We start from the raw sequence: 22,355 nt of genomic DNA, 5'->3' as shown, positions 1-22,355 counted from the left end.
CCCATCACCCTCTGCTTCCTGCACAGCAATTGATTTGATTTTCTTAACTCTCAGCCCACTGAGAACCAAAAGAGTTTTCAACGCAAGATAAAATAAGCTGCAAAACGCGAAGAAAGACCTTTAACATAGAGAGGCGTGTGAAGGAAAGACACCACAGTCCACATAAATAAATGTCATCTTTATTTAACCAAATATAATTTATCAGTTGACACCTGTCAATTCAGTTATAGCAACTATAAATAATTAAAGACAGTCTTTTTCCTTTGATAAAAAGAGTAAACCGGTATTTTTTTTTCATTTGCAGTCAGCTGGGGAGTTGGCATGCGTTCGAGTGCAACTGGTGGGAAAGGTTTCTGACCATCAATATTCTTCAATTTTAAATTAGATTCTTCCCTGCCCTGTTCCCCACACACGGCTCAGACCTCACGGGAAGGAACGGACGCCACCAGCCCAGCAGCTCCCAGTCACCTCTGGGTCTCCTTGTTTTACAGGAGACCACAAAATGGTAGATCCTTCCTTTGGGGGAATCATTTCTTGGGGAACTAAATAGCGATGTGACACTTAAAAGACCAGGCAAGTTTCTCATATATATATATATATATATAGGTATCTCTATCTCTATAAAAGATTAAGTGTTAATGGAAGGAAGTCTCGTATCTACTCCTCAACATTAGGCAGAGAAACGGGGTGAGCAGCAGAGAACGCTCAGAAGTCCCCGGGCTGAGACTTCAGCAGGCTCCGAGAGTTGGTTTCTTGGGTTTTGTTGGTTCTTTCTGAACAGAGCTTTGGCCGAAGGAGGTCTGGGACAAGTCCCGTCACCAGGGTGGAGGGGAGGAGATTCAGAGCTACCGCCGCAACGGACGCCTTGCGAAGGCGGGGAAGGGGAGAGCAAGCCTGGCGTTCCGTTAGCAAGGCAGAAAGGGGAAAACCGTCTCAAAAAAATCTATCACCTGCCCTTCTGAGGGTCTGGGAGCGCAGCCTGACGGGGCAAGGAGCCCATCTCTGCCTCCTGAGCACGGCAAACAGCTTCGGCAGTAGAAGGAGGAGAACTCAGTGTACGCCCCTGGAGCAGGAAAGGATTTTTCTACAGCTTCAGAGAGGTCCTTGAGCACCATTTGGTTCGGATACAGCTGCTCCTGTGCCTTCCCAGAGCTGGTTCCCCCTCACTCATCCCGACCTTCCTCGTCTCCAGAGCAAGGACCAGCTCTGCGAGGAGATCCCGGGGCTGGGACTGCCCCAGCCCAGACTAACTTTGGTCTTGACCTGGACCATAAGGGGTCATTTCAGCTCTTCCTGGGGGGAGGCAGGGACTGTCCCTAATGAACCCCTCCTTGCCTAACGAGCAAAACTGCCTGTGCCTCGGCAGGGCTTTGTGGAGCTCAGCTGGTTCTGGCCTTGTCCGGGGTAACAAACAGAGCTTCCAACCTGCCCTTATTTCAGAGGAAAATCAGCATTTCCCAGCACCGCATCGCACCATTTTCCAGCTGAAAAATTTTTAGCCACTGAAATCAGGCTCCATGGGATATTTTCCCCATCCTTGAGAGATGTTAAGAGCTTTCCCCCCCTCTCATGTGCACTCATACACTCGGTTTATATTCACGCATTCGAGCGCGTTTGATAGCGCTGTCGGCTCCAGCACATCCTTTAAACTTGGTGTAACTGGGTGAAGTTCCCGAGTCCATAAGACCTGCTTACGTGAAACTGCACTCAGTTTACTGAACTGATTTATATCCAAATGGGAAAACTAAAAAAGCCCGGAGTGCCGACAGCGTTCAGGAAGATCATTTACAAACACCTTAGTCACACAGCCAGAGCAGGTTTTACTCCCGTAGACCGCACGGGAGCCCTTCCAGCACGCACCGGCAGGGGAAGGGAAGGCGTCTCGGCCACCGCCGAGCTGAGCAGCAAAAAAAGCAGCGGGGAAAGGAACAGAGCAGGGAACGCTGCGCTCGGTCAGCGCTTGCAAAAGGGGCTGCGACCCCGGTGCCCAATTTTACACGACTCCTCAAGGGCTAGCGGGCTCCATCCCATCCAGAAAGCGGCACTAAGGACCAGGGCTGCAGGAATCTGCCTGTGCCCACTGACCTGTTTTCCAGCTGGCGCCTGCACACACAGAGAAACCCAGTGGCTGAACATGGATGTCCTTTTCTAACAGACACCAACAGCCTAACACTCCCAACTTCAAAATGCCTCAGGCTCGACCGGGAGAGGCACTGGGTGCCCCTCTTCCCAGTCGCAATGGGCCCGTCAACAGCACTCGGTGACTGAAAGAAAATCTAAACACACAAAATAGCATCTATTTTTTCCAGGAAAGTCAACTGAACTGAGCAGGCTGCTGTGAAAACAGCGCTGTGCCCCCACCAGCACGAAGGAGAGGCACAAGGCACCCGGGATGGCTCCAGCAGATCCTCCAGCAGAGCACTGGGAAGCAGAAGGGGAGAAGGACGGATGGGGAGAGCTCACAGCCTCGTCAGACGAAGTGCAGAGCAAATCCCTTTGCAGGCAGCAGTAACCGAACTCTGCTCCTGACGGGAGGCAGAGCAAGGGGTCTGCAGTCTGAGACGCTGCCGGATGGTTGGCAAAAGGGAGCCTAAACCTGCCCGCAGAGACCCGCCTGCTCACAGCCAGGTTCAGGGCTCTGCACTCCTCAAATCCAGGATCACTCACGTTCCTCGTGGGCACACAGGAACGGGTGTTTCGGCACAGAGGACCCTTCCTCGCCATCCTCGCTAATCCCTCTACCAGAGACCCTCGTGCTTTGGATGCTGGAACAGGAGGGGGATTCAGAAGCGAACATGAGAGGAAGGCGACGGGGCAGAGACGACAGGAGACACCCCATGCCCTCATCCATGAGGTTGTACTTTGCCAGAAGGTGCCTGTTCAGTAAAATAAACCTGAACCTCACCTTCAGTAATAAAAACGCTTATGAAGCGAAAAAAAGCAGCCCTTCACCTCTAGTGACTGGGACAGGGTGAGCTCCCTGCGTGATCCGACTGCTCAGTGTCTTCACTGTAACCTTGGTTCAGACATAACTACTATGAAATTGCACTTGGTGATTGTCTCGTTACACTTCTTTTGTCCTTCCTAAAACTAGATTTATTTTCTGTACAAACTTGGCTTGAAATATAAACCACATAAAATCCCCATTGAAAATAATGAGAATCCAGTATCAAAGATGAAGTCTCAAGAGAGACAGGGTGGGGGGAGGAAGCAAAGGAGAGCAAGGGGGGAGGAAAAGAAACAGCAACAACAGAATGAAAGGAGGAAGAGAGCTGTGAGAAGCGGGGGCGCAGCAGGGAGAGCTAGTCTCCCACGTCAGTGTCCCGGTCACCGATGAGCCAGAGGACGTGAAAGCTGAGAGCGAGGAGACCTGTTCCAATCAGGTCCCCCAGCGCTGTCAAGTATGGGATGGAGAAGTTGTCGGGGTCGAGGTCCCTGCCCCACATCCAGTGGACCATCCAGTCAGCGATGTACAGTAGAATGAGGACCTGGGAGGCGGGAAGAAAAGAGCCACATCAGCCACAAATCCTGACCGCTGCAGTCCCGGTCCCCACGGAGCATCAGTCGGGCCGGAGGGCACATCCTCAGTGCGAGGAACGGAGCGGTGGGAGCTCAGAACCACCCCAGGCATTTAACGCAGGCTGCGTCCCCAAAGCAACAAACATGGCACAAAGAGGAACTCGGCAAGTTTCAGGGGGCCCCTGGGCATCCAAAGCCCCTCTGTCCTTAACAGCCTCTGCCCTATCCTTCTTCAGCTTCACGTCCCCATCAGAGTTAGGCTTAGAAGGGAGAACACTGGCACCCAAACACCAAAAAGCCAGAACTTAGTATCTCGGTTTTCAGATCTAACCAGAACAACCTTGAAGAGATGCGGGGTAAGGAGGGGACCCAGGATCACGCAGGATGCTCAGGAAGGGACAGCAGCACGTGGCTTCCAGAAATAAAAGAGCAACTGCCCGGCAGCTGAAACTACCAGAGGGTGAGGTTCTCCCCCATCTGCTTCAGCGAGAGGCTCCTATCAATACCTTAAGGTAGAAGAAGTCCACATTGGATGCTCTCAAGCCTTACGCCGGCTGCTCACAGCGGGGGGTCTGCAGAGCACCCGCGAGCGGAAGCCCCCTCCGAGCACCCGGCAGGAGTTCACAACCTAAATTTAGCCTCCGGGATGACAGCTCTGCTCTCGCCTCTGGTGGATGCTCTGACTCATTTCCTCACCCTGGCCGGGGCTGTTGATTTTTAGGGGACACTGAAACCAGACACAGCTTCCACGAGCGGAGGGGTGGAACAAGGGGCAACATAATTGGGTTTAGTAGGGAACTCCCCAACCGGAGCATCTCCCACTGCTCTCCCACGCAGGCAGCCAGACTCCTGCAAGGGGCCACTGGATTTCTGCAGCACAAATACCCTGCTCTGTGCACATCCCTGGGAACAGCCATCGTCGTGGGCTCACACAGCTCCGGCCAGGAGACCGGGAGCCCCCTCACCACAGGTCTCTGCCCTGCAGGGGAGGCAGGGAAAGGGCAGAAGCCACACAAGGCACGGGGTCCCTGCAAATTCCACATCCTGTTTTCTTCACCAGCAGTTTTAAAATTGCTAAAATTATATGCCAGATTAACACACGAGAGGTAAACACTTCTGCTGTCAGAAGGACTTAAAAGAGACAAAAGACAGATTCAAAACTTGCCAAGAATGGTAGGAAGGAAAAATTGTGTGTATAGGTATCAGCAAAGGAGGAGTTACTCAGTTTGATACCGGCTCATTTGACAAACACAATCTGCTTGGCATCCCTCTCCCCAGCACAAAAATCTCTTACCCAGGGGTAGGGTGTATCGCTGTGCCTTCAGCGCTGTATCTACAACTTAACTGGGTGAACAGGTCCCCTCTGCAGTGCCCCTTATTCCAGCCTGAGGGGTTACGGCCCCCAGGGGGGCAGAGCTTACCTGGAGAAGCGCAGCCGTCATGTAGAAGACGATGAAAATCAGGGTGAGCGTCGTGTGTCCACCTTGCATGGAGCTGATGGTGTACAGGAAAACCAAGTGTCCGGGCACCACCAGAAGAAAGAGCACACGAGCAGAGCGGGAATTCACATCTGCAAGGAAACAAGATGGGCCTCAACACACAGCAACTCTGCAGCCTCCCTGGGCTCCAGGGGACAAGGCAGCACAACTGTGGGAAAATCAGGAGTAGGGACCAGCGCACTGGACCCTCATCCCCACACTGCAGTGCCCTGAACGATGACCCAACTGCCAGGACACCCAAGGACTCTTTGCAGCAAGCTCGGTAGGAGACCTTAATCCTGTCCCCAGAGCAAGAGCTGTTCTCACACCTCAGCTGCCAAAAGGACTCATGTCCCACCTCTGAGAGTGCTCAGTACAGAGCTCTCAAGATTTTACCGTGAGCACTGAATTTCCTCAGAGCTCTGTCCGTACCGTGTCTGGTGATCAGTTCTAACAGATCACCACCACGCGGGAGACCTCTCCCCACTCCTTGCTCTTCAGGGCCAGCCTTGGCCCAGAAGGCCAGGACCCAGGCTGCAGGCTATCGAGCCTCTCTAGGAAGTTTGAAGAGCAACAACCTCTGCCCACGCTCTGTGCTGGAAATGCAAGTTTGGGCTGTGCCCACACAACTGCCACAAACACCAGAGCTGCAAGGAAGCCTCCCTAAGCAAGAAGCTTTCTCTAGCTGCAGCTCTACAAGCCCAGCGGAGCTGCACCACTCCAGCAGCCTCAGGGCAGGTTTCAGTATCCTGGACACATCTGGAAAAAAATTTAGAGGGTGGAGGATTTACAGAATTAGACAGTCAGGGCATGGGACTTGTGCACCATGGTGTGTCCTCATCCAGCAGGGCGGCTTTGCTGAAGGTCTGACGGTCTCTAGAGGGCAGGAGAGGCCAGAGGAGCAGCCACAGCCCCACAGCCCTGAGCTGAGAGTCGCCTCTGAGCAGACTTCAGCCACCACCTCCCGTGTGACAGTGCTCCAGTGACTGCCACAAATTCAGCCAGCGAACTGCTGCAGCTCCTGCCGGCACGAATCAATAGATTCCAACACCCGAGGCGGATACCTGGGCTGAAGAAAGTGCTGCAAGGGCTGGGACACTTGCGAGGGGCTGTTTCGGGGCTATCTCCGGGCATCCCACTCATGTGCAGGTAAGTGGAGATGCGACTGGCCTGCACTGCCACCAGGTTGCCACCCACACCTGCAGGGAAGGAGAGAGCAGTGAGATGATGTCTCAAACACTTTAAAGAGCTATTTTCGACAGCCAGCAGGTCTGGAATTGCCAGGTGCTGGAATAATGTAGGACAGTCTATTTTTGCCCCAAATTCCACTTTTGCAGGATGTAAAGGGCTGAGACAAAGCACACTGTTCTACGGTTTCCCCTCAGGCCCCTTAGTAAAACAGATGCAATTCTCTTACTGCAGCTTTGAGTGGAAGAAATACATGAAACAAAACAAAAAAAAAGAGACGAGTCAGCCACCAAAACAGACACAGGAAGTTTAAAGCTACTATTTTGTGCATGAGGCATAATGACACCCGGGAACCCACCAGCACAAGATGCACTGGCTCAGAATTAACTCCATTTATTGTAAAAAAAAAAAAAAAAAAAAAAAAAAAAAGTAATAAACAAAGGAGTTTCCCTCATTCGTTAGGTGGAAAGAAGGTCAAAGCTTCACACCAGAAGCAATTAGATTTCCTGATTCTGAGTTGCAAATCCAAATCTTTATGTCACCAGGTGCCACAAGGCACATATTTCAGAAGACGAGGGTCTTCCATCGAATCGAATGCCAGAAGGAATCAGGAAATGAAGACAGTTTTTGTTGGGCCCCTGGAAAATATGTCTTTTAGGCGACAGCCTCCAGGGCCAGTCACCCTCTGGGGACAGGCTGACACCAGAGGGAGCCACGCTGCTGCGAAGCTTGGCTCTAACCACTGCGTACCACTGGCATTTAGAAGGGAATTAGTCTCCTTAATCTGCCTGAAATAAAGCACACGGGACAATTCCACTGTCTGCCAAGAGCCTCCAACAGCTACAACAACAGACTGGAAAGGAACTCACCATTAATAACTGGCGTGAAGACAGCCATTCCAGCAAAGTTTGGATCCGAGACTGTTCTGTCCAAAATTAAACCCCCGACACTGTGGACGGGAGATTGAAAAGGTCAGTGCTGAAAGCTCATTAGGAAATACTCACACAGAGCACTGGGGGCTCTCCCTGCTGCAGTGCGTGCACCCAAGGGTGATACATACACCTACTGACATGCACCTATAGCTCTGGTTGTTGGACGTGATTTTAAGCCTCAATATTCGATAAGAGAGGACCAGTTTTAGCAGGATCTTTTCTCATTGCTGCCAAAAGCCATTAAAGACTAAATCCCTTAATGTACAGTTTACTGCAACACAATAATCAAAAGCAGGAAAAATCCAAGGGCAGAGAGGGCTCTTGTGCAGAAGACTGTTAAATAGATCGGTGTTTACTCTGTGGCCATGCCAGGGTCTCCCTGTGCAGCAGCTGGGACATGGCTAAGGCCCTGGATTCCAGCAGTCGGGAGCTTGATCACTCCTGTGCCTCGGGACCTAGAACCCCGTGTCTTTGTCTAAAACACAAAATGACCCATGGTCCAGACTGCCGAGAAACTGGGAAAGCAGAAGAGGTTTGGTTCTCTCTGGATCTGGTAGCTACCAAGGCTGGAAAAAGGCTGGACTTTCCACCTTTTCCAAGGTGGAAAGGGCTGGAGGAAAGGGTGTGCTGTCTGTCTGTGTTTGGGGAGAAGAACTCTTCCACACCTTCCTACCTGCTAATGGCCATTGCGATAATGACTGGCTCCCAGCCAGAGTACAGCACCTCCCGAGTGGCTGCGTTCTTCTTGGCAATGATGATCCAGATGGGCAGCAGAGCTATGAAGAAGGCGCATACCAAAGGATTCACGTAGGCTTTGCTCTCTGAGAGGGAAATAAGCAGGGGCAACAGATCAAGGACACATCCCGCTGCAGTGAGGTGCTAATTCAGCTGAGCTCATCGAGCTGCTGTCACCCCTGGAGTCAGAAACTCCAGCAAGGGCAGGCAAACTAGACCAGGCTAGCCCCAGCTCTGCAGGACACAGTATTTCCTTCTCCTGGTGTACTCTCAAGGGCTTTAATCAACAGATCCGGGTGAGATACCTTCAATTTCAACTGCTCATTCCCACTTCCCGCTCCTGGGCAAGACCTCCTGGTGTTGCTTCACCTTTGGCTGAACCTGGCTGAGTCACATCCCCTGCATCCCAGCCGCTGGGGAAGGAAGGTGGAGGGGAGGGAGGAGGAAGTCTAGAACCCACAGCTGCAGCTCAGCACTGAGGATTCCCAGCTGGGCTGACAGTACTCACGATGAAATCCCAAGCTGCCTTTTCCCACTGTTTTAGCCAGTCGAGCCCCCGGCCCTTGGAAGGGGACAACCTCTCCCTTACCACTTTACTTGGTGAGAAGGAAGCTTGCAGGTCACTGCCAAAGCTGTCTGCAGCTACAAGGCAGTAAGAAGGTTCTTCTCCTCCCCTTATCAGTTCTGACTAGGTCTCACTAACTGAGGTGGCTTCCAGGCCAGGATCCCATGTACCCCGAGATCGGGAAGGGTAAAGGAAGAGGGTGCATCGTGAGGGAGATGCTGCGTGCGTTGGAAGGACCAGGGGGAGACAGAGGCCTTTTGTTGCTCCTCACCCAGCTCTTTGTACAAGCCCCAGCTGATTCCTGAAAGCAGAGCCAGGGTGATGAGATCCCCCAGGCTGGCAGCAATCGGTGTGGCGACGTTATCAGGATTGATCCCCATCTTCCTGGATCCAATGATGACCCCAATCATAATCATGCCTAGAGCCAAAAAGAGGGAGAAAACAGGATGAGGCCAAGGGGAGCCCAGCATTTGAGGAAAAGGTGCCTGGAGGGTGCGCAGGGTCTGTCTCTCACCCAGAACAAGGGAAGCAATGAAAGCAGTAGCCACGCTGCTGGCACAGAGCAGGACAGCATGGTCAATGCTGAAGTGCCCGTCTGGGATCCATCCAAATATCACGGCTGCGATCGAGGCCAGGAAGCCAACCACAGTAGCCTGAACCTGAAAAAGAAAACTAGACGGTCACCAAGGGGACTGGAGAGCAAAATGCTCCCAGGGTGAGGGAGGAGGGAAACACCACCCTGGGTATCATTCCAGGTGGATTAGCATCCAGCAGGGAAACACCAAGTCTAATCTACAGGGCAAACCCCTATGGTAAGATGACCGTGGGGCAAAAAGGTGCCATTTGCCTCCCCATTAGACATACAATAATGACAGTCAATAGCAAACCCCAGGCATTTAAACCTTCTGACACTTGTCATAGCTGGGCTTGCATCAACTACCAATATTCCCACTTTCTTTTTTCTTTTCCTTACCTGTATCAGAGCCATGTTCCCTGTTATCATCCTCCAGAGCTCTTTGGGTGTATCCATTTGGCCAATATTAGCCTGCAAGAGGACATCACAACATCATTAAAGACTGACAGCATCTTGCATTTGCTAACAGTCAAATTCTTGCCTTCCAGCTATGCGAGTCTGTGCCAGGAGCAGGAGAGAATAACGACCTCAAGTCCTTAGCTCTTAGGGGAGAGCAATCCAGTGGAAAAGGCGTGTGTGTGTCCGTGTGTGCGCGTTCGACCCGCTGCAGAGGGGGTTTGGAAGGGAGGGTAAAGGGAACCGACGTCAATGGGACGCCTGATGGAAATCTTGCAAAAGCAACAAGATATACTTTGTCCTCGTGCAGAGTCACGCACTGCGGCTTATTTACTCATTGAATTCACTCCGCTGGCGACCCAGCCCAGCCTGGCTCGGGTCCAGCTGGGTCGCGCTGCCCCTCAGGTCAGGCAGGAGGGGAATGGGGGTACACCGACCCCTGGGGTCAGCTGTGTGCCCCAGCTCCGACAGGGACCGAGGCCGGGGCAGCACCACGTGGGCAGAGGAAGCTGGCAGCGAGAACGACTGCTTCAGTTAAAAGCTGAGTAAACAAGGCTAATGCCACGTGGAGACCTACTGAGTAGCGGGAAGCAGCCATGGCACAGGGGTCATCTGGCACCGCTACAGCTGCGGGAGATGCTAATCAGACTAACCAGAAGAGATGGAAAGTTGCTTTAATTCCCTGGCATACGATCCAAAATAAGCCAGCAGAATCACTGCAGGTTGCTGGTTACCGCAGAGCAGAAGGGTTCTGCTCTTCCCTTGGCCTTTATATGGAGAGTTGGAAGAACGGATAAGCAGGTATAATCTTATATCCAATCTTGTATTATTAGAAGCTGATGGACATGAAGAGGAAACGAGGGAGAGGCTCAAACAACCTGAAGTGATAAATGCACGTTGGAGTTACTGGCTGACGGCGTTGAACTCCAACTTCTGCACAACACCACGGCAGAAATTTCTTCCTCTTGGGTTTCCTTGCTGGTCTCCGCAAAAAAAACCCTAAGAAGTCAGTGATCAGCTAATCCTTCTGCTCTCCTTACCGCATGCATTTGAGGGAACTGCCAGCTCTTTTCAACCAGCACTGAGATGCGCCCACCTCTGGAGTGAATTATTCTGGTCAGTTTAGTGGAGAGGAGGAAGGAACGGGGGAAAAACTAACAAAAAGTTGACTGGAGGAACACTGAGCACATCCAGCACAGGAATTTGAGCTCCATATGAAGCCTGACCTTAAAATTCCAGCCACATGGCAATTAGGTTGGGATTAACATAACCTAGCTGTAGTCACTGGCAACAGGATTTTAATCCTTTAACTAATGGGAGAGTTTTGCTTCTTAATTGTGAAAGGAATTTCTGAGGTGCCTTAATGCAGCACTAATTAGAAACCCACAGGCTGAGAAACCACTGCAGGCTGCTTTCCTGCGGGGAGGGCACGAGACCCACACCGTGACGCCCTGGGCAGAGGGGAGCTCCCTCCGCACGTGGATCCCCCATGCCGAGGGAAGAATGGGGCAAGAAGGGAAAAAAAAGGAAAACCCAAGAGATGGCCCTATCCCACCACACACAGATACAAGGAGGCAGAGTGCACGGCAAGGGGATTTGTGTAGAGGCAGCAGAGCCTTCTTTCCTGCCAGGGCAAAGGAAAGCAGAGGACAAAGGCTGGTGTTGGCCCATGAGGCTAATGCCACCCCACGGTCACCAGCTCGGGGACAGAAGGAGGCATCAGGGGACCGAACTGGTGCAAGGGCAGCAGCCGCTGTGCACGGGTGAGCTGGATGGGTGCTCTCTGTGCCAGTTTCGTGACCCTGCTGCAGCCACCGGAGCAGATAGGGGAAAGTTTTGCATTCCTGTGACTTTCTGCACAGTCTCGTTTCCCTGCCAAGCCTGCCCCAACGCTGCTCCATGCCAGCCCCATCAGGGAAGGGGACGGAGAAGTGCCGGGCTGCCTTTGTCCCAGGAGAGCCAGGCACTCGCCCCGGTAAGTCTGTGCTCAGAAAGTGCGAGCTGGCCAAGGCCAGGAGGGAGAACAGCCTGTGTCCGGGACAGCAAGGGCCCTGACATGATCCCAACAATAGAGAGTGAATAAAACAAAGGGATTTGTTTCCCAGAATGAAGGGGCAAACAAAGCTCAGCCTGGGACACAAGCCACGGCGCTCAGCCTCCGTCCCTGCCAGCCCCGGCACCGGGGCACAGCTGGGCCAGGGGCTGCACGAAGCCTCCCAGCAGCTTTGTCCTCCCCAGAAGTGCCTGGGGAGAGGAGACCAGCACCGAGGGGAAGCCACCACAGCCCAGCTTTTGCCAAGTATCGCTGGCACGGCCATCCCCCAGGCAGCTCAGCACTCTGCTCCTTCAGAGAACCACGAGCGAGGGCTGGATCTGAGGAGGAGGTGGTCCCCACCATCAGCAGGGGCTGGGGGGCAGAGGCCAAGCCAAGGGCTAGTCCAGGGAAATGCTGTTTGCCTCCCTGCTCTCCAGGGGCCACAGGGACCTCTGCAGAACCTCAGGCTCTATAGAAAACGATGCTCATGTGCCACTGGGTCCAGTGGACGAGAGCAGCTTCCCGTAGGGTACACACAGGGAGCTACTGCACAAGGGACAGGAGGGACTGCCGGTGACAAAGGCTGGATGAGCAGCTCAAAGCCACCCAGGAATGCACCATGAACCTTGGACCTCAGAGGCCAAGGAGAATCTACTGAGGAGCAAAGAGTCAGAGCCAGCATCACCCCATGACTCAAGGTGGAAGAATAAGAGAGGACCCAGGAAAGCAGACACACAGAGACCCTTTCAAGACTCTTCTGTGCTTTCTCCTGCAGGAATCAGTAAGGGGGAGGCTGAGAGGAAGGGAGCAGGCTAAGAAGCAGCTCTCTGCTTGCTCTGCTCGCTGCCACCGCCCAGGCAGGCACTTCTCCATCCCTACACCTCAGCCAGCACCTCCCCAGCAGCTCTCTCAGGCCAAGGTGGGTCAGCTCCTCTGCATGGTCCCAGCCAAGACCAGGCTGCTCGCTGCGAGGGCTCTCCTCCAGCAATCCCAGCACAGAGCCGGTGGCATTAAAAGCCTGGCCGCAGGCAGCTACCACCTTGCAGATGTAAGACTCAAAGCTATACATTCTCCCACCATGGAAACACAGAAACATCAGGCAGTCACTCGCTGTCATGCTCAAGCAGAAGATGCTTTGCAGAAGGAAGGAGTATTATTGTCCCCGTTAGGAGAGGATTTCAGTCTCTCTCCAGCACTGCTCAGCTACAGAGACAGACTGCTGAGTTATAGAATCGTTTAAACACAAAGCAATTCATTTACAGCTGGACTAACACAGTATTCGGAGGAGCTAACAGAGCCTGCCGCCATCTCTCACAGGGAGCTCACTGTTTCACAGGAATTGGAGTGAATTCTAGTGAGAGAAACACCCAGCCGTGCCTCTCTATCAGCTTCGAGAGGCTGTCAATCCACCTCCCAGCTCTCACTGCAAGGTCCCCTCCACCCCAGCCTTTGCCGTACAGTTCTCTCCGGGCTCTCTCACATCTCTAGCCCTCCTGAACCCGGCTTGTTTTAGCCTGCTTTGATGGCACGCCTGCACCCAGCTTCCGCGTGAAGAGAACTGGATCCAAGCACTCCAGACATTACGCTGCCGAAGCCAGCTCACACACCGTGCCCCCAGGCCCACCAGCAGCCACCACAAGGAAGCAAACTGTCAGCAAAGCTTAAGGACTATTAAACCTTCAAATCTCATCAGTCCAGTGGGATGAAGACACCTTCCCAGCCTGCTAAAATCCATGCTCTGGTTTTCGTGGGTGCTGACTGAAGAGATTTTTGTCTGCCCAGCCATGCATGTGCCTTCCTCCCCTCTTCCCATCCCGGGTATCCCGCTCCCTCCCTCAACTCCCTGGATACTCACAGCCGTCGACAGGCGAGACGCCAGAGTCATCTCTAGGTTCCCCTTCAGGCCCAGTAACGCAGGCACTAAGATAAATACCTCCGTCACGTATTTGAAGACGTCCCAGTGCTGCGAAATGAAAACAAAACAAAACCAAAAATGACCATTAAAAATAATCCTGGCTGTTAGAAACCTTTGCTTTGGACCCAGTGTCACTTACTCATCCTCCTTCACGCCCTGTGGCCCTGAGCAGACCGACCAGCTCCCCTTCTGGTGCCACACTTTGCATTTTTGCAGTGATTTTACTGATTTTGACATTCCTGTAGTAGTGACCACATGTTCCCGCTGAGCTTAAGAACCGGATCTCAGCCTGCAACTTTCAGTTAAAAAAATTCCCCAAAGATTAACCACTGACAAAAAGTTTACGCACACAGGGGCCAAAATAGGGAAAGATGAAGAGATTTTGCCCAATACTTGCAGTTTTTGGCAGAATCGAGTATCGAAGTTGGGTCAGTCTCAGCTGAGAGCCATTCCCTACCACGTATGCCCTACAAATACACTTTGGAGCAAGGATGCTCCTTGATCCTGCCAGCTCCAAAAAGCCACCCACCGTGGTCTCTGTCCATCCCCCCCACCTCACCGAGGCGATGGGTGCCCTCCCTCAGCTGGCACCTGCATTACTCAGGAATTTCCTAACTATTCTGGCTCTACGGTCAGAGCTCTCTTGGGCACGAGGGAGAAGAGGCAGCCACAGCTATTTAGGAAACAAACAAAGAGTAATTGCAGGGTGAGCAGCCTTATAGGAGAGCAGCTGACTTCCATGAAAACACAAAAACACCCCAAAAAACCTCACAACCGCATTTAAAAACACCACCCCGCACGCTACACAGCCTTCATTGCCTGATTCTTTACTTTCATGACTCTTTTGCAAGCAGGCCCTGCGTCCAAAATAACTCCCACTCCCCGCACTGCCGGGCTGCCATAGCCCTTATGGGACACCGGGCACGGCTGGAATCGGACTCTCAGCAGCTGAAAACATTAAAAGCTTTGGATTTCACAGTTTTCTTCCTAAAAACCTTACCTGCAATGGGCTCCATCTCTTGCAGTGCTCTCCATGGAGGTGTCAGACCCTCAGGCTCACCAGACAACGGGACACACGGTTCTTTCTAGGACAAGGAGACCTATCGGCCAAGACCTTACAGCAAATACAAGTCACTCTACCTGCATGACTAATACCTTCCCGCGGGGAAGGACTTCAGGTATTTTTCTTTATTTTTCCACCCTTTATGCTGCTCGCCTTCACCACCGAGCCAACAAATCCCAGTTTCTTCCCAGGTCCTTTGCAATACCCACACTCAAGCTGCACTCACTTGAAAACCCATTTGAGAGAGAACTGTGGTTGCAGGAGGCAGGTGAATGCTTGAGATGGATGAACCAGGACCATTTTTCCCCAAGGGAAAAAAAAAAAAAAACAAAACAGTTTTCTAGTCAATAAAAATCTCCGTAACATTTCTGACAGGTCGGTAAGACAGGCTGACCACGCTCTCCAGCTCCCAGGCGCACGGATGAAAGCTGCTCAGCTATTTCAGGCACAGCCACAAGCCCTCTCTCTGCTCGAGGACGAGGCTCCTGAGGACACCCAGGTCCCAGACTCTCCTGATGCAACGAACAGCCCTTTCCAGCCACTCTGATGGGCAGCACCCGAGGAAACCACCGTGGTCCCTGCAGCCCTGGCTCCAGCCACCCCACACCCATCTAACCTGACTCGGGAGACCTTTCCACTGCAGCCAGAGGAGGGAGAACCAGTCTGAAATACTTCATCCCACACAGCGGCACATCAGCCTGCGCTTCCTTTAAGGTCACGTCTAGGAACAGGCGAGCTCAGCTCTCCTCAGCCTATTTTTAGGCAGGCATTTTGGGGAGACCTTATAGCAGCTTTCCAGTATCTGAAGGGGGCCTCCAGGAAAGCTGGGGAGGGACTTTTTACAAGGGCATGTAGTGAAAGGATGAGGGGTAATGGGGTAACGGCTTTAAACTGGAAAAGGGTAGATTTAGATGAAACATTAGGAAGAACTTCTTTGCTGTGAGGGTAGTGAGAGCCTGGCCCAGGTTGCCCAAAGAAGCTGTGGCTGCCCCATCCCTGGAGGGGTTCAAGGCCAGGTTGGAGGGGGCTTGGAGCAACCTGGTCTGGTGGGAGGTGTCCCTGCCCAGGGCAGGGGGTGGCACTGGATGGGCTTTAAGGTCCCTTCCAACCCAAACCATTCTAAGATTAAGATTATTTTGCTGCTTGTTGTACTGGTGAATCCCTTGCTAGGACTTCCCTGAGCAGTATCTAGAATTCCATCAGCAACGTGCTCCCGCTTCCCAGTGGGACGAGCTGGGTGTCACCAGAATCACTTAATGAAAGGAACATCGTCATTACTCAAGAGCGCAGGCTGGAAACGCTGCGCCAAAGTTTCCTGGCTCTTTCTGCCTCCAGAGAGCAGAGGCAGGATCGGGCAACAGCTCGCGCAAGTTCGCAGCCCTCCCTCACCTCGTCCCAACCCTGGCTTTGGAAATTAACCTTTAAAGGAGGCTGCGCTGCAAACTGGTGCCAGAAGCCGCTGTAACTGGAGCCTGCGAAAGCAGCTCCCTGAGCAGGACAGGGGTGTTCCTGGAGAAAGGAATAAAAGCCATCTTCGGGGAAGGAAAACAAGGAGATTTCTGCAGACATCAGCAGCTCGCTGGCTGCAAAGAGCAGGACCCGTGGGCTCCTGCCAACTTTCTTAATATAAGATGTTATACAACGCTGGTCTACGGGCATTTAGTGCATCTCGAAGGCCTCCCTGGCTCCTGCAGAGAGGAATGCTCCCTGCGGAGATGTGTGCCCACGATGGGGCTACAAGGGGAGGACCACAGCCCGACTGGTTGGGGAAGACAGAAAAAAAGGCAAAGAGAACAGAAAATATGGATTAAAGTTCAGGACACTGAGCTGTTAAATTCCCTTTCTCCCCTGCAACAGCCCCTCCGAGAAGCACAGAAATAAGCTGTTCTGGGGGGCGAGGAGGGACGCGAACACAGCACACGGGATCCTCCCAGGTTGGGCGGAGAATGGCTGGAGAGCAGCCCGGAGGAGAAGGACTTGGGGGTGTTGGTGGATGAGAAGCTCAACATGAGCTGGCAACGCGCGCTGGCAGCCCAGAAAGCCAACCCCATCCTGGGCTGCATCAAGAGAAGTGTGGCCAGCAGGGCACGGGAGGTGATTCTACCCCTCTACTCTGCGCTCGTGAGACCCCACCTGGAATACTGTGTCCAGCTCTGGAGTCCTCAACACAGGAAGGACGTGGACCTGTTGGAACGGGTCCAGCGGAGGGCCACAAAGATGATCAGAGGGATGGAGCACCTCCCCTGTGAAGACAGACTGAGAGAGCTGGGGTTGTTCAGCCTGGAGAAGAGAAGGCTCCGGGGAGACCTCACAGCAGCCTCCCAATATCTGAAGGGAGCTACAGGAGAGCCGGAGAGGGACTCTTTGTCAGGAGATGTAGTGACAGGACAAGGGGTAACGGTTTTAAATTGGAAGAGGGGAGATTCAGATTAGATATTAGGAGGAAGTTCCTTACTGTGAGGGTGGTGAGGCACTGGAACAGGTTGCCCAGGGAAGTTGTGGATGCCCCATCCCTGGAGGGGTTCAAGGCCAGGCTGGATGGGGCTTTGAGCAACCTGCTCTAGTGGAGGTGTCCCTGCCCAGGGCAGGGGGGTTGGAACTCAATGATCTTTAAGGTCCCTTCCAACTCTAACCATTCTGTGATTCTATGATCCAGTCTGCTCCAGGCAAAGGCGAACACACTGCACTGGGAGCAAGGGGGCTCCCGGCCACCCTTCAGCAGAGAATTACAGGGAGAGGGAATTCATCTCCAGCGCTTCCTCCCTGCCCCCTGGGAAGGGGGAGCAGAGAGGCTATAAAGCAATCCAGGTTTAACTTATTTCAGCTTAATTTTCTACTAAGCCTGTGGTCCCTGTGAACACAAATCTACCCAGGCACCAGAGCTCGGTCTCTCCCACACAGCACCAGAGGGGTGAGATCGGACCCCGTCCTGCCAAAGGTTCTGGGAGAAACATCAAACCCCAGGTGGTGTTTTGCAGTTTCCTCCAGGCTCGCTGCCTTTCCGAAGCTTTGCACCTGCAGACAGCAGATATTTCCTGGGTAACAGCTGCCTCTCAGCCGCTGTCATTTTTAGTCACCGGGTGCAGAGTTAAGGCTTACCCGAGTCATGAGTAACAGCGTGGTTCCGCTCGGATTATAGCAGGGTGGTGATTCATGACGGCTCAGAGGGGAGGGACGTGCTGCAGGTTGGAGCCATGACTCCAAAATGCCAAGGAACAAGCGGCCTTAACAGCAGAGCTCAAGGGCTGGGAGTCCCCGCTGGCCCCAGTAAGAGCCACCCCAGAGGGATGCTAACACCAGAGGGGGTCAAGCAGGAGAAAGGAGCAGACTCCCTCCTCTGTACGAAATACTGTCCATCCCATCCAAAGAACCTCCAGGGAGCAGACAAGTCTGGAAAACAACAATCGGAGCTCTGCTGGGAGAGGGGACTGTGCCAACAGTCCTCTACTGTACACACAAAAGCAGCTGGAATGTTCACATGTCACCTGGCCCAAAGGTCTCTCCGATCCCAAAGGGAGCAGAGGCAAATTCTCCTCCTGAGATGCAAATTCACAGGGACACATTAATGGGCCAGCGTGGCCAAAGGCCAGGGCTGCTTGTTTTCACAGTGGGGAGACCAATTACAGCTGGCAGATTAGTCTGTTTATCCAAACCGGAGGAAATTGAGTGTATGGAGCCCTCCATCTATCACAAACCATGGCTGCATCCAAAGCAATGGGACTCCAGTCTGTCCCACTGCCTCAGCTACCCACTCCGCATGCCTCCCTCCTTTCATCCAAGGGATGAGTCTCCGGGAAGCCAGTTCTCAAGATCAGCTCCCCAGACCCTGCAGGCAAGAAAGCCCAGACCACACGCTTCCCATCCCCCTTTTCCACCCTATGGCATTTAGACGCCTCATTTAATCCCAAGGCTACAAGGAGTTAGAGGAGTTGGCAGGACAAGCTGCGTAGCCACATGCTGAGCTGCTGTGGGACAGAGGAATTACGAAGCTTTATTTTTAATGGCTGTAAAAAAAAAAAAAAAAAAAAAAATAAAGCAGGAGAACACAGCACTGTGCCGCAGTGTCCCACCCCTGCCCTGCTCCTCCCTGGCCAGAAGAGCTGCTCCTTCTGCAGGAAAGGCTTTAGGTTGGATTCAAATCCCTGGCTCTGGGAAATTGCCAGAAGAGCCACGCAGGAGTTTACAGGGACCTTACAAAGGGAAGCATTCTTAAAAATGTCTTTCTTTTTAAGAAAATCATTCCGGTAAATCTCTCCTGGCTTAATTTAGCGCAGCCAGCCTTTCCTGTTTTGAGTCACTTCTCAGCTCATCTCTCAACAGGTTGCATCAAGAGAAACCATAAGGATGACTGGCGCGCAAAGGCACGCAGGGAAATAGCCATCAGGGCAAGAGAAGTGTCTGCTCGACCACCCACAGACACAAAAAAGCCCGACTTACCCTGCTGGCACACAGCGTGGGTGGAGATGATCGGAACTGCCAGCAATACAGACAACCAACTGACATTCCTGGCTTTCTATGCCAACACCGTGACGGCTTATTTACCCCACTAAAGCAAACAGAGGAGCTTCAAGCAGAGCATTTTTGGTTGGCCACAACTCCAAAATGGCTGCCTCCTCCATCCAAATAGTTTCATAGACCTACACTGCAGGGATGATCAAGTTTTGTGCCTCAGTCACTGTTTTGGGCTGGGCACCAAGATCAATCTGCGCAGCCTGTCTATCAGAGCACAGGAGAAGGGGTTCAGCAGCTGATCCACTCCCAGAGTCACAAACTCTTGGAAAACCTCTGCTCGAGACCAGTGCGGGAGCCGCAGTCTGTGACAGTCACATTTCCCACATAAAACCCCAGCAAGCTGCATGGCTGTCGGGTTCTCACAGTGTCACCCATCGCAGGAGACCTAACGAGATACCATGTCTGGTAACACATCAGTTCGCATCCGGAGGAACAGCCAGCTCTCTGGCTGGCCTTTCCTAAGGATCACCTCCACCCTGTTAGCCCAGTCGCCTCTGGCCACTTCCAGAGTGTGAGAAGGCAGCCTAAGGGCCACTCAGCCAGCCTTCGACCTTCAGAGCAAGCCACCGTGTCCCGCACACACTGCCACAGGCGAATCATTAACCTGCCTGGCACGAGCCTGGCGTGCTGGAACAGTGCAGCACACATCCAAGATGGAAAAGGGACACGGGACCTGTGGAACCAGCGACTGGAGCTGGGATGAGCTCAGCTATGCGTGATGCATAGAGTGGTCTCTGTTCCCAGGCACGTGGCTTTGGCTGCCCACGTGCCAGCTCCAACCTCCTCCTCCAAGCTGGAGCAGAGGTGCCCATAGCTTCTCCTTCCCTCACTCCAGACATCACCAAGGCCTCCTCTTGTCTTTCCCTACCACAAGTGGCACGCAAGGTCTCCTCCCCTCAGCATTGCTATCTGCTGAACAAGCCTTGGCATTCCAGTCCCTGCTGGCTTAGGGTCAAGCCATGGTCTACAGAGACAGGATTCCCAGCCCAGTGCCACGCCAGGGAAGCATCAGTCCTACCTGCACGATGTCCAGCACCATTCCAGCAGCAACTGTCCCAAAGCCTGCCAGGAGGAACGGAAAGAGAACTTGCAGTCCGATGGAGAAGGAGGTCTCCTTGAGGGGCGAGGCTGGCTCAGGACCTCGGTCTGTGCTGGTGTCATCACTTTCATTGCTCTGGCTGCCGTTTTCCAGCAGGGCATCTTCTTCTCGCACCCCTTTAGCATTGGCACGGGACTCCAACACCACCACTTCTACCCCGTCACTATCAGGTCCCAGGAAATCTGAGGGCTCCACCAGCTGCCCCCGGTCTGGACTGGTGAGACAGTCCATGGGCACAATGGGCAGCACAGCCCCATTGGCCTGGTGGGTCTCCTTCTGCTCTGGCTTGGAAGTCATGCTGCAGAGAGGCTATCCTGACCCTTGGCTTGGTGGGCCTACAGCCAGCAGCTGTTCCAGAAGAGATCTTCTGCCAGGAGCTTATACAAATGGCCTTTCCGGCATCTAGAGCCGACCTCTCCTATCCCTGCTCGCCTGCCTTTGAGCGCAGAGACTGCTCCTGCAGCAGAGATCCCCATCAAGCAAAGTCCAGAAACGGAGGACACCAACCACTGAGCGAGCAGGGAAACACTGCAGGAACCAGGAACTACAGCAAATTCACTCTAGTCCTCCTCCTCCTCCCTGATGCTGTGCGGTTCCGCAGCCACCAAGACAGGATCCAAGTTTTTCTTCTTTGATGTATGACAGTTTAGTGCATCTTTCTCCAGGTCGTCTTCCAGCAGCACGACTGCAGCGACGGGGCACACAATGCAGAGAGAAAAACAGATGAAGACCTCCAAATAACACAGAAGTTTAAAGGGACGGGGAAGCAGAGAGTAGATACGAGGAGGACTGGCTTTTAGAGATGATACAATCCTGACAAGCTCTTCTTACTAACAGGGCTTTGTCACTTTCTCCAGTGGCACTGTCCCTCGGCAGAATTTGAGTCTGGAGGCTCCTGTGGGCTTTTGCTCTGTTTCAGCTCCCTGACAAAATGGCCAGCAACACCAGCAAGCTCCAAGTGTCACTGTCGTCCTCCTCTTCCAGAAGAATTTCTCACCTTACAGCACGAGGCAAGGAGAGTTCTTATTTAAAGTAACAGCAAGTTCCCAGCTAAGGTTACTTACTGAGCTGAGCAGGCTGCAGGGCGGGAGCTGGCATTTGGGCAGCCTTGGATTTAACGTCACTCCCCAAGAACTCGTCTTTCGCCTGAAATATACGGAAGGAAAACAGATATTCTATTGGGTCTCGCAGCGGCCAGCGTAACGGCTCATTCATTCAACAATATTTTCCTCTAAAACACCTCGAGGGCACAGCCATTGGCCGTGCTGTCCCCTTGACACCTTCAGCCTTTCACAACCCTGCCGCACGCTTCAGGGGGGGACGTGTCATGGGACCTGGGGGGGAAGAGCAGCTCTCTGCCCCAAAAGCGAGCACCCAGGAGGGTGCCGCAGGACACGGGCACCCCTCCCGGAGGCCAAAGCCCCGCACGGAGCCACCGGGCACAACCGCGGCGGCCGGCGCTGCCTCCCGTCAGCCCAGCGCGGGGCCGCAGGAGGCCTGCGGACGGAGAGCGGGGCTCTCCCCCTTCTCCGGGTACCGCAGAACCCGGCAAACCACCACCTCTTTAAGCGGCCGAGGCCCAGCCCCGCCGGCGGGGACAGCGGCCACGGGAAAGCGCTGCCCCGAGCGGAACGGAGCCTCCCCGGCCGTCGGACCGACCCAGCGGCCCCCCCCTCCCTGCGGCACGGTGCCGCCGCGGCCCATCCGTTGGTCTTGCTGGGGCCCCAACCCCGGTCTCGACCCGGTCCCCGGTCCCGGTGCGGTACTCCCCGGTCCCGCCGCGCATCTCACCGCCGCGCTGCCTCCGCTCCGCTCCGCGGGCTGCCCCGCGCCGCCCTGACATCACCGCCCGCCAATGGTGGCCCTGCCCCACCGCGCCGCGCGGCCCGACCATTGGCCGCCCGGGAGTGGCGTCACGCCTGGCCCCGCCCCACCAGCGCACCGCCCACGCAGCCGGGGAAAAGAGGGCGGGCGGGCGGTACAGGCGGGAGACCACGCCCCCTTGGCGGCGCGGGGGCGTGGCCTGCGGCGGTCACGTGCCGCCGAGCCCACATGGAGCCGGATCAGCTTAAAAATAAGCGTGGAATAGGAACGGGCATTAAAAGGCTGTGAGGTATTAATTAAGCACAGCTTTGGCGCGCTGTCCCGCATTCCGCACCGAGGTCCAGCAGCACCCAAGGCGGTTCCGGCGGCAGGCACTGCCTGTCAGCCCTCTCTGCCGGGCTCAGGGGCTTCACTGATGTCGTTCAGCAAACAAAATAAGGAATTTCGTCACAATTATTAA

The 22,355-nt window shown here is 53.8% G+C and overlaps 1 protein-coding gene across 1 annotated transcript; it reads right to left on the bottom strand.

Annotated features, from left to right (window-relative positions):
- Positions 1-2,281: 2,281 nt before the first annotated feature.
- Positions 2,282-21,909, bottom strand: SLC41A1 (solute carrier family 41 member 1). The gene is made up of 11 exons (XM_074163211.1): positions 21,863-21,909; positions 19,991-21,217; positions 13,338-13,445; positions 9,391-9,462; positions 8,932-9,076; positions 8,689-8,835; positions 7,791-7,938; positions 7,055-7,134; positions 6,062-6,196; positions 4,941-5,089; positions 2,282-3,488 (listed from the first exon to the last, which is right to left on the bottom strand). Exons 2-11 carry the CDS (start codon positions 20,366-20,368, stop codon positions 3,303-3,305), a joined length of 1,548 nt encoding a protein of 515 aa, XP_074019312.1. The 5' UTR covers positions 20,369-21,217; positions 21,863-21,909; the 3' UTR covers positions 2,282-3,302.
- Positions 21,910-22,355: the final 446 nt, after the last annotated feature.

This window comes from Numenius arquata, chromosome 24 (genome assembly GCF_964106895.1).
Source record: "Numenius arquata chromosome 24, bNumArq3.hap1.1, whole genome shotgun sequence".
Taxonomy (NCBI): domain Eukaryota; kingdom Metazoa; phylum Chordata; class Aves; order Charadriiformes; family Scolopacidae; genus Numenius; species Numenius arquata.
Note: the sequence above shows the minus strand (reverse complement) of the source record. Positions and strands in the feature narration are given on the sequence as shown.

What these genes read in the sequence shown, in the direction of transcription:
- SLC41A1 (XM_074163211.1), bottom strand. Translation starts at nt 20,368, where the DNA reads ATGACTTCCAAGCCAGAGCAGAAGGAGACCCACCAGGCCAATGGGGCT. An exon ending in CGTCTCGCCTGTCGACGGCT is followed by an intron (nt 9,463 to 13,337) that starts GTGAGTATCCAG and finishes GTCCTCTTGCAG; the next exon opens with GCTAATATTGGCCAAATGGA. An exon ending in GGAACATGGCTCTGATACAG is followed by an intron (nt 9,077 to 9,390) that starts GTAAGGAAAAGA and finishes TTTCTTTTTCAG; the next exon opens with GTTCAGGCTACTGTGGTTGG.